Genomic DNA, 12,138 nt, shown 5'->3' with positions numbered 1-12,138 from the left:
CAGGTCAGATTTCTGCTTCTTACCTGTATTGCTCCCTGCCCCATTCTGTCTTTGATTGTGCTGTTGCTGATATATTTTTTAAGGTTCAGTATATGGAGTGGGGGTGGGATTGACCTGCTTCTTCTGATCCTCATGTTCTGTTCACAGGAACTGGGAAAACAGAAGTGAAAATGAGCTTCAACTCTTCTGTGGCTTTCATAGCTGCTCTTGTGGCTGCTTGTGGTTAAAGATTTTAAAATACTGTTTTTTTGTGTGTGTATAAGATTAGGGTTTTTTCCTAAAAAATAATGTCAAAAATTAGGGGGCATCTTATACTCTGGGCCATTTCCCCCATTTTCTTAAATCTGAGTCCCCCAAAATAGGGAGTGTCCTATACATGGGGGCGTCCTATAGACAGAAAAATATGGTACTTTTATCTAAATTCTTAACTACCCCTGAAGATATTACAGTGTTTACATTAATTGTGTATATAATAATGAAGTGACTTGGCTGTCTCCAAAGCGCTGCACTATTTCAAGTGAAGGTTCCTGCATGTGCTGCTTTGAATTTGCTTCTTTATAGACATTGCCAGCTGGATAGTCATTTGGAAGCTGAAGTTAGTGCTGATGCAGAAGCTCTTGAGCTCAAGTTACTACACTGTTCAAGATACTACACAGATACTACACTGTTGTATGTTAATCATTGCTTGATGTGAAAAAATAAGAGTTACTGCCTGCTTTTGGAGGCTGCAGCACCGTTCAGGTGGGAATGAATTTAGAAACCTGAGTCCTGCTCAGATGATGGAGGATAAAGTGGACATGACAGATTGGAACCATAATTTTCTTGTTGTGTGTTTGGACACTCAACCCATGGTTGGGGTTCTAAATTATGTGTAACAGAAGCAGTGGCCTGGTGCGATATCTACATTTAGCCAGAGAGTTGGCCTAATTGCCAAAGTATATTGAATTAGTCTGTGCTTTGCATTAGCTTCACAGCAGGTTTCTGACAAGGTTGTTTTAGACCCAGCTGTGTGATGTAATTGGTTTACTAAATCCAGTAAAATGGTTGACTCAGGCTGCAATCATAAACACATTTATGATGGCGTAAACCTCAGTGAGCATGTGGCTTACTTCCGACAAAACATTCATAGGATTGCTCTGTCACATTGAGCTGGCAACCTCTGTGTACCTGGACTGTGCTACACTCTTCTACATTGTCTGGTATTATACTCTATTAGTGCATGTAACTCCTCATTAAATTCTAATGAATTTATATTAGTAAGCAAATTAGTAGATTTGGTTGTAATCTACACTTGCAAGTAAATCCAGAAATGTCAGTAGCCCACATTCAGTTTTTATTCCTGCTTGCCTATGTATAGAAATGTTTGACTACTGTGACATGATGATGGCGTGTGAGAGAAAACATGCACAGTTTAGCAAAGATCCTGGAGCCTCTTCACTTCCTTTTCTGTTGACAAGTGCCTGTTGACAAGCCTCTTGTGTTAAAATACAGACCCTGGGTTCTGTCCAACATCTACTCTAAGTGGCACTAATTGAAATTAATGCGCATTATTATTAATTTAGATATAGTAATTTCAGTGGTTCTACTGAGAGTAAATGTTAGCTGGATACAATTCCTTAGATTTAAATTGAAACTTCATATTCATGTCTGCCCTCATTAACTCAAAATTATCCTGAAGTCTATCTTACTGACTTAAGAAAATTATAATGCCTTGCTTATTTTGGAACTGTTGCCTTTAATAATCTTCCCTTTTTCTATTTTTAATTATGACTATTTAATGTGTTCCAGTCATTGCCAATGATGGGGAAGAAATAGGAATAGAAATACGTAGACCTAAATTTATTGTCTAATGAAGAAGACACTGAGACCAGGGAGTGATGGCGGGATGCCCATGGTACTCTGTGTTACCTAGGTGCCTCATGTTTTCCAGAAATATTTATTGGCATTTGAGCAGTTAGATATTAAACATCAAAGGGAGAGATCCAGTGGTGTCTGCCCTGCTCTGCACACCCAAAATCTTTTGTGGGGGATTGGAGAAGGGATGTGAAGAGAATGAGGAAGACTCATGCAAGTGGATGCTTGGTCACATGAGGCTGATGCCACCCAAGAGTTGTAGGAAGCTGTGTTGGTTCATTAGTATAGTAGCCTTACTGAAAGCAACAAAAAGCCATTCTAAAAACCCTTCAAAGCCCAGGAAAACAAGACATTCTTTTGTCCTAAAGAACAACAGGGGAACTGGTAGTGAATAGCTGAGGGACCACCACTGAGAAGGTCCTAACCCAGGTAGCCACCCATCACCTCTCAAAAGGGGCAGTAACTCGGTTGGACCTTTGATCTTAGTAACTGGGCAGGTTTACACAAGAGTTGACAGTTCCTGAAATATCCTGTTCCCAGACAGCTTGGGGACTGTGAAGCTCAAAACAAGTCAACTGTGAAACTCATTAAGTAATTTTGATATAGAGCTATATTGCTTATAGAAGTTGTGCCTTTTAGCTGATAGGTGTTGCAGTTTAGCTTCTCATCAGAGCAACCCTGATGTAATGTGCAACGATATTTGAGAGAATATTTGACCATGGTCAAATAGGTAACTGATACTGCTGAGCCACCTGACTTTGTTGACAAGCCTGTTTGATAAGTTAAACCTACCTCTTGTGTGTTTTAGGTGAATCAAGCAGTTGGAGTTCAGACTGTAAAAACAAATTAGCATGTACTCAGCTCTATTTGCAGTAGATGATGTTATTTTTGAAGATACTGGGACATACTTGCTAGGGTGGCAACTTTGTTCATGGACTGGTGAGAGAATCTAGTCTGTTCTTCCCTGCAGTTATCTTTCTTACTCCACGAGAGCTTTCCACATCCTTCCACATCTTCCAGCACGGAATAGCCTTTCCTTTATGGAAAGATAGCGTGCATCTTCAGAGTCTCTGGGGGTTTGTGTGTGCATGCAAATATTTTGGTAACTGCTCTACTTTTTGTCCTGAGTAGATTTGTTTTATTGCTTAATACACAGTGGACCCTCTGGATATGAACTTAATTCATTCTGGGGGTCCTTACATACCCCGAAAAGTCCACAACATGAGGCGCCATTTCTGTGCACGCGCGTGGTACGCAGAGCGCTTCTGCACATGTACGTGCTGTGAAACCCGGAACTATACACTTCCGGGTTTGCCACATTTGCAACCCAAAAGTTACATTACCCAAAGGTAATGTAACTCCAGGGTCCCCTAGATGACAGTTGAACAACTTTTGCTATAGGAATTACCAAAGTGTGTTGAAAGAGTGCTTTGAAATATTTGAAAATATGAGATCCTGTTGCTGAATACACTAAGACAGGAATGAAGGACTCCCATCATCCCTGGCTATTCACCACACTACCTACAGCTGATGGTATTTGGGGTCTAACAACTTCTAGGGGTTCACAAGTTCCTTATCCCTGCATTGTGGAATGTATCACAAGTTCTTCAACAATACTTTCAGGAGCTTGGTTTTTTATGTACATCTCTTTAAGAGTCATCTATAAATATTGGGCATTTTTCTGTGTGGTGTCAAAATTCTCTTGGCCTTTGTGGACACCTGCCTCTGTTTTCTTAGTACCTTCTCTGTTAGCGTCTTACATATGCAGGTTTAGACATGTTCATGCACATGTTGCTTTAATGCCTGTCTGTTCTTCAGGGTGGCTTTCTAGTAAAATATGATACATACTTGTGTAAGCATGTTTCCATGTAGTTTCTGCAGGCAAGGATGCCTTCAAGTGAAATGAGGTTTAAAGATAGATGTACTCTTTGATCTTTTAGGGTTGGCTGGTTGCTTTAGAATGGCAACTCTGTCATCTCACTTCCCATATTTTACAAAATCTCAGGGGCTTTGTCTTTGAAAAATGCTGATTGTAAGTTAATGTGACTCTTCTCATAGCTGAACTGATCTTGTGTTAAAACAATGTTCTGTTCTAGTGGTCTCTCCCCCTTCCACTAAAAGCTGCAGAAATATGTACCAACTTCCTCAAAAAACTGGTTGCAGTTTTTAACAACTTGAAATTTAGAGCAGTTGTGGGATCTTTCTAAGAATAGGTTGAAGTGTTAGGAGAAATGCAAGTAAAGGCAGAAATACTTTATTCCAGAGTGTCTTTCATCAAAGAATATTTCTGATATATGTATACCATTCTATGAAGAAAGTTATTCCTACATGGGAACCAATACTTGCTATTGGTTCCCATGTCAAATGTGATAAAACAAGTTCAGACTCATTTTATAATTTGAAATCAAGACTTTGTGGTTGCCTTTCCCTCTTGTTGAAGTATCTTAACTAAGTATTGGTTAATTAAGTGTTAGTGCCTTGGCTTTTAGATTGTGAACCTGAAAGCAGGGACTGTCTTGTTACTGAGATTTGTCACCCACTGTGGGACCCTTTCTTGGCTGAAGAGCAATGATAATCTTTTACCTTCGTATGTTCATTCTGAACTTTATTTGATACAGGAGGGCTTCAAGCTTTAATTGCACTACCTTCATCAATTAATCAATAAGAGCTTTAATAGCAGGTTAGCTTCCTCCACGAGAGGAAAAGATGTGAGTGAATGTGTTTAATGTGTATTTATACCGAGCAAGTAAGGAATTCAGCATATTTGATGTCTACATTCAATGACAACTCGTATGGCTGTGGATTGTATGTGCATGTTATCTCTTATGTAATGATATCTTAATACATGGCAGACTTGTTTTGCCAATACAGGGCCTTGTATGCTTTTCTATTTAATTTTGACTTGTTGACAACTGGGTAACCCTATATGATAGCTGAAGGTGAAACGTGTTAAAATACACAGCCAGCAATGCAGAACCAGCACATTCCAATGAAATCAGCATAGTTTACTTGAGACTATCAAAGTGCCATGGGGAAGTATTTGGCTTTTATTTTATTTTTTTAAGTTCAAGCTTTCTAAATGATAGATGTTTCAACAGTGTTTAAAATCCTGAGAATGCATGATAGTTTTGCGAAAAGGTAAAGGCAAAGAGAGAGAGAATGCCTATTTTTGGAGCCCCTAAGTCTAGAAATTTCCATAAAATCAATATCCATAAAACCAGAAAAATATAACTGGTACATCACAAATGTTATCGGCCTTACTGCAGAAGTATATAACTGTTCTGAAATTTCTCTCTTCTATAATTAACATGTTTGTGTTCCAATATATGATACCATGCTTATTTCAACCCTTTGTTTTCTAGGGGAAGCAGCAGTGACTGAAGTTCCCTTCGCGTTGGTGATTATTTCTGCCTGCAGCCTTTTAGGCTTGGTACTTCTCCTTGTGAACTGTGTATCCTGTTGTAAAGATCAAGAGATAAACTTCAAGGTGAGTACAGGAGATAATTATCTGTATCCCTTTAGTACTGGAATCTGATAACACAGACATATATAATTGTACTGTGCAATGCCAAACATTACTGTGGTCAGTCAAAATCAATGGTGTTTGAGGTGTCACAAGTAGCTCTCAAGTCTGCTTAGATGACCTACTGTTGCTGTGCAGTCCTGAGTAACTTATTCTGTTTGATGACTTGCCTTCTTGCACTTAACATATTTTCAGAGCACTTAAGTATGAACATGCAGGGGATGGGCTTTTCTGCCTGCTTTGGAGCAATCAAGTAAAAGGGGAAACTTTTTTAAGGCAAGGGTCTTGCCAGCCCGTGCTGAGAGCCAAACTGACAGTAACAAAAGGCCACAGAAGCCACACATAAATGTGTAGTGCTCCAAATGTCTAAGTACAGTGGGACCTCTAGTTACGAACTTAATTCGTTCCGGAGGTCCGTTCTTAACCTGAAACTGTTCTTAGCTAGAGGCGTTCCTGCGCTAATGGGGCCTCTTGCTGCCACTGCGCCGCCGGCACACAATTTCCATTCTTATCCTGGAGCAAAGTTCTCAATTCCAGGTAACTTCCAGGTTAGCAGAGTTTGTGACCTGAAGCGTTTGTAACTTGAGGTACTACTGTAACTTGTTCTTTCTTTCTAAGCTGGGAAATTTGGCCTTGAAATAGATGGAAAATACCCCTCTTCGAGGAAGTTATGTTATTTATTTATTTTAAATAAGCAACAACGCGCAAGTGTCATGGGGATTCAATTAAGAAAATAGTCTCTATAATATCTGTGAGACTATTTGTGACATCTTGAGACTATTTGTGACATGGCTATTTCAGATAAGTATTTAGTGAGGTTAGAGTCATAGCCGGAGGATGGAAACTTGAAGGTATGAATTGTTTTGGGGTTTTGGAATGTAAAGAATGAGACAAACAGGATATTGTTCTACAGAGCTACCTAGCTAAACAGAGCTTGGATGCTGAGCTTGAAAGAATCTCTTTATTAGTGGGTTGGGGTTTTTTTTACCTTGGATGTTAAACTATCCCTGTGGTATTCTCCTTCGCTTCCAGCTACACTAAGGTAGCTAAACCGCAGTGAAAGCTGACACTTCCTGTGTAGGAGGAAATCTATACTAGAGAATCTGTAATAGACTCACAGAAATACAAAAGAAATACTCTGATCTGTAAGTTTTTTCTCTTAGGAGGGATACAGGTGGAAAGCTTAGCAGAAAATTCACATGGATTTTCTAGGAAAGACCTGAGCAGGATCCAAAATGTAAAAAACACACATCCCAGTGTGACTCATTCTGGACTTCTGTTTTTGTTATCTGTCTACCTACAGTATATAGCCGTCTTATAAAATACACAGCAGTATATGTACACACAAACAGAAAACAGTGCAAAATCATTAAAATGTCTGGCTGATCGGAAGTTTAAAGAGCTGTGTGTGCTTGTCAGCATAAAAAGACCTTCAAGAGACACCTGAAAGTCAAAAGCAAGAATTTTAAAAAGATATTGAGCGATTGAGAAACAATAGCAGAGTTGCTTCTGTTAAGAATCCTGCTTAAAAGTATATCTTTGGATCCTGGTTCCGTTTTCAGATCTTAGTTTTATAAATGCACATGGATTTGTCATTTGTTCCCAGTTTTCCATGTGTCTGCTTCCATGGAGGATTGAAGCTTGCTTATGGCTCAGCTCAAAGCGTTCACCAAAGCTTTTAAAGTATATTTTCCAAGTTGTATTACTTTTTCAGTTAACAATTTTCATTTATTTATTCATTTAAATAGTGTGCATTATATTGGCACAAAATGCAGCAATAAACAGCATTTCAATAAAACAAGATCTCATAATTCACTCGTGGGCTGCTTTACATGGCTGAAAGATGGTCAAAAATAGGTTCCTTGGAGTATAGACCAGCAGTTTCTCTTTCTAGACCAAGACCAATTGCAAAGTATTAGGAAAACAATGTTGCTCTAGTTATTTCTTGCTTTGCCCTTACAATTTCACAGCAAGGTCATAGGTTGTGTGAGCTTCTTCTGCAGTTATAGTGTTACGTCCATGCAACTAACAGATCTTAACTTATGATTCAAAGAATTTTTGGCCGTTATCCCATGTACAGCTTAATGTGTAAACATGCCCTCCGTTCTGATAAACTTCAGCATAAATATATTTTTATGCTATGCTGAGCTGTACTTTACATCTTTGTGACCTGATTACAACTTGATTTCTTTTTCCCAAAACTGCTTTAATGTTTCTCAGCTTCTTCACCTTTTTAATTAAAAAATGTAAAAGCCATGACCTGTGAAACTGTCCACAGGAGTTAATTAGGGTTGCCATATTTCGAAAAGTAAATTTGTTGAGCTTTTTTTTAGGAAGACCCCAAAATTGTTAAGCTGTTTTTGGGAACAACCCAAAATTGTTGAGCTTTTTGGGGGAACCCTCCCCCCTAAATAGTGATTTTAAGCTTTTGGAGCTGTTTCCACTGCTTTTCCCATCGTTTTGCCATGCATCCGGGTATTCCCTGACAATCTGGCAAAATCCCCCACCCTCCAACGCCATTTATACACCCAGAACCCAGGACATGTCAGGAATTTTCCCGACGTATGGCAAGCCTAGAGTTAATGATCCTTTTCACAGCAGTGAGGGCTGTCACTTTGCTGCTGAAAATGTTGTTGGGGCAGATAACTTAAGTGTGATAACTCAAGTATTGTTTCAACCAATATTATGGGTCACATCAGGGACATGGAATAAATACTGTGCTGGTTTAAGTTTCTGAATCAGGCAACTTCTCCTTGTTCTTCTGACCTTGTTACTTCTGTAGGAATTTGAAGATAATTTTGATGATGAAATAGACTTTACACCACCTGCGGAAGACACCCCATCTGTCCAGTCCCCAGCCGAAGTGTTCACACTTACAGTTCCCACTGTTTCTTTACCAGCTCCATCACAGTTCCAGCTTCCTACGGGTAAGGCATTTCCCTACCCCATCCCCTCCACCCCAGGACTAGTTTCTGATCCTTGGTCAATGGCCAGTATTGATTCTCTGTCTTGTCACTGAAGCTTTGCTGTAGTGTTGATAGCAGAGCCAAAGCAAAATGTACATATTTCAAAGGGGCGGGTGCTTCTATCCTCTGACAGCTTGTGAGCTAGCCACATGAGGCTGAGAGTGTGACTTGCTGGTTATGGAAAGACTTGCACAGCTCACAGTTCAGTCTCTTAACTATAATGCTCTATACATTGTAGAGTGTAAGGATTCTATTTCTCCTGACATAACTGGGGTTTTTTTTTAATAGCATGGTATTGCCTATTATGTATTTTCCTGCTTTCCATGCCTACTTTAGATGTCCCTCCCCTCTGCCTTTTCCCCTTTTATCAGTCACCCACAGAATGCTATTCCGGTAGGATGATCTTTCGTAATCTTACTTCTAAAAATATATTAAATGGGAACAGTGAAGACTTGATAAAAATAGCTTTCATTTTGCTACCATTTGGGAAATCTGAACATTAAAAAATCTAAACTTTCTAAACGTGTATTTTACTTGGATGGTGTTGTGAGTGACTTTCTCTCAACACTGGGAGTAGGAAACAAGCAATAAGATTTTTTGCGGAGGCTTTGGGTAGGATTTGTATGCAGTTTATTTTTATTTTTCTTGGCTTAAAGCAGGGATGAGGAACCTCTGGCCTGCTTACCACTCTCGGCTTTCCAGGAGATCTAATTTGGCCTCCACAAACCATGCCCACCTGCCCATCAGCTGACATCACTGGTGACATCAGTTGATGGACTGTAGGGCAGGGTTTAATCCTTTTTGGCCGTGCCACCCTATTCTCAATTATTAGCATAAATGTAAATGTATGACTTGACAGAGCTACAGGGATTTTTTTTTAAACTGCCTGGGACCTTGTGTTATGGTCTTGTGCACATTTGAGAATAACTTATTGAACACTATCAGATTTTTTAATAGGTAAACAGGCGTGGAGCTGGACTGTAATTCCCATGGTTTTGAATTAAGGTGAAACCAGCTTTTTTTGTGAGAAAGTGTGGGCATGGCCTGAGGTTGGTTTCTCCTGCATTGGGAATCTGTTTCTCCATCTCCTTTTGAGTGGGACATCCTGTAATACACAGGGAGGGGAGCACAAATATATGTAGATGTACATAGCTATCAACATAAGTAGTCTTTGTAAATCTACACTATGTGGCCCTAACCATAGAAAGGGAATGGGGAGCAGGGAGGTGGTCCGCAAGAACTTTGGCCACGAGTGTATGCTCTCTCCACATGTAAAATGCAAAGAGGAAGTTTGAAAACACCTGGGGTTTTAAATATGTTTTTGTATTACTGTAGCAAACTATTATGCTTTTTTTGGGGGGGGGGAGCACAAAAGTAGTCAATCAAAAACAAGATTGTGGCCACTTGTTGATGTATTGTCTTATTTTGTGTAACAGAAGGGTTGAAATCCCAAGTCGTCCGTCAAAATCTCAACTATATCCAAGAAATTGGAAATGGCTGGTTTGGAAAGGTAAGAAGTCTGTATTGATTGTTGTATTTCTCCAGTTAATTTTCTGATTCTATGATGAACAGCTCTTGAATAAATTGTGGAGTGCGAGCTTGCCAATGTGTCGGTATGCAGCTTTAGGGGAGAACTTTCACTGTTGATATTTGAATTTCAAAATTCAGGTTTTGATGGAACCTGGTGCAACATCATTTCTCAAAACTCTTAACACGAAAGAATGTGTTTGCAGCAGCAATTAGCATATTATTACTGCTTCCCTTCAGCTCTTCACAATGTTTTGAGTGCTTAAACTGCAGAAACTTGCAGTTCGAACTATAGGATGTCTACAGTCCTTGTATACTGAAAAAGCATCCCACCAAAAGGCAATACAGTTTACAAGAAGTGGAAGAGAGATTACCTTTCCCCACCCCTTTTCTGGTTTTGGTAGAGTTCATGGGGTAGCCCTGAGATGCACTACTATCCTGAATTTGACTTCTCTTTTCTCAAAGTCCAGTGTTTCATTCTGGAAACTTGACATTTTTCTGCCAGCTTGAAGAGTGTAAAGTTTGCCAACTTCTGTAGCAGGACAGATTAGATAACAAATTAAAGATGTTGGAGAACAATTAAAGGTGCACAATAGCCATGCATAGTGGGAACTTTATGAGGCATAAGAACCCCTTTTCTTCTCCCCCTGCCTCAGTGTTGTGTATGAGCAATCCATGTACCAGACGGGTACAGAGGATTGGAAGTCTGTGTGCAGCTGTCTCCACTCTGTTTAGTCAGTGAAATGATAGTGATCTGGAACATCTAAGGAAATCTTTCCAAAAGTGTCCACTCTGGTGACCATGCTCTGCATGCATGAAACCCCAGGTTCAGCTCTTGTGGTCCTCCTGTTAAAGGAGCTATTGAAAAATGGGTCGAGGCCTTAGAGACCCTGGAGAGAGCTGCTGCAAGTCAGAGTAGGTCACCCCAGGCTTGATGGACACAGTGGTTTGACTTGAGACCTTACGGTTAATGGTGGGAAAATAATAACAACAACAATGGTATAGGCAAGTTCCTGGCCTCCTCCGTCTTCTTCACATGCCTTGTAGTGACTTTTATTTTACTTGTGCACACAGTGGCTTCCTCCGTGTTTTCAAATACCTGCTGCTTGTTTTTCAGGTTTTGCTTGGGGAGGTTTACACAGGCTCCAGCGTGGCCAGAGTTGTTGTGAAGGAGCTGAAAGCAAGTGCCAGTTCCAAGGAGCAAGAACGATTTTTGAGGCATGGAGAGCCGTACTTGTAAGTAGCATCTCAATAGCAGTGCAAAGTAGGAGGGCATGCTTAGCTTTTCGTGAAAACTCATCGTTACATATTTCTCACAATGGCCACCGATAGCCTTGTCCTCTATGGTGCACATAATGTGCTCATTGTGGAGCACATGAAAAAGTGAGCTTGAAAGAATAAAGTTAGGCTACCCATCAAGCTTTTATAGCTGAAGCAAAAGTCTGAACTCTGATCTTTTCAGTCCAGGTGCAGCATTCTGAATACCGTCACTCTGCCTCTAACCTCCTTCATGTATGCCAAGCTGCTGCATGGAAGGCTTGTGGTTGTTGGGAATCAAGCCTCTATCGGGAGAAGCTGGCAACTCTCCCAGGCACCCGGCTTGATCTCCGGTGACCTCCCTGGTTGCATTCCCCAGCAAACACAGGCTTCCTTGGGATTCTGCAAAATGTATATCCATACATAATGGTTCTGTCCCTTTCAATAGCCAGGAGCGGGGTGTCACTTTCAGAAATCATTTGCTCACTGAAGATGAAGTGTGCTGCTGGGGTGGGCATTTTCGAGATCCCCTTGACTCATAAACCTGGAAAGAAATGGAGTATGCCTGACCTGAAGAGCCTCTCTTTGTTTCTCTTTCCCTGCAGAATTCTTCAGCATCCAAACGTCCTCCAGTGTACAGGGCAGTGTGTGGAAGCCATTCCCTATCTTTTGGTATTCGAGTTTTGTGACTTGGTGAGTAAATGCCATTTCATTGTAGTAGCACAGAGCTTGATGTTTACTTGATTATTTGATTACTTGATCATGGGAGTTGTAGTCCCAAAACATCTGTAGGGCCGAGTTTGCCTATGCCTGACATGGATGATAGGAGTTGTAGTTTAGCGACATCTGGAGGGGCAAAGGTTACTCATACCTGCTCTAGGGCTTCAGAAAGCTTTTCCTTGTAGCTATATTTTTAAAAGATACTTTACTTCCAATTTTCATACCTTTTCATCTGCATTTATCTAAAGCATATTTATCCCCCCGCAGGGCCAAAAAAGGCTCCCAGAATGA

At 40.3% G+C, this 12,138-nt stretch overlaps 1 protein-coding gene across 3 annotated transcripts in view; it reads left to right on the top strand.

The window, feature by feature from the left end:
* LMTK2 (lemur tyrosine kinase 2) overlaps window positions 1–12,138 on the top strand; it is a 45,026-nt gene that overhangs the window by 7,472 nt on the left and 25,416 nt on the right. For 2 of the 3 annotated variants that reach the window (XM_077918595.1, XM_077918594.1), the window contains exons 2-6: window positions 5,217–5,341; window positions 8,160–8,304; window positions 9,780–9,853; window positions 10,988–11,106; window positions 11,733–11,820. In XM_077918595.1, coding sequence (XP_077774721.1) covers window positions 5,217–5,341; window positions 8,160–8,304; window positions 9,780–9,853; window positions 10,988–11,106; window positions 11,733–11,820 — 551 coding nt within the window. The remainder of the gene's footprint in view (window positions 1–5,216; window positions 5,342–8,159; window positions 8,305–9,779; window positions 9,854–10,987; window positions 11,107–11,732; window positions 11,821–12,138) is intronic. The other variant, XM_077918596.1, reaches the window with a different exon arrangement.

The sequence above is a fragment of the Podarcis muralis genome, chromosome 14, assembly GCF_964188315.1.
Source record: "Podarcis muralis chromosome 14, rPodMur119.hap1.1, whole genome shotgun sequence".
In the NCBI taxonomy this organism is placed as follows: Eukaryota; Metazoa; Chordata; class Lepidosauria; order Squamata; family Lacertidae; genus Podarcis; species Podarcis muralis.
The sequence above is the reverse complement of the archived record's forward strand: the minus strand, read 5'-3'. Positions and strand labels throughout refer to the sequence as shown.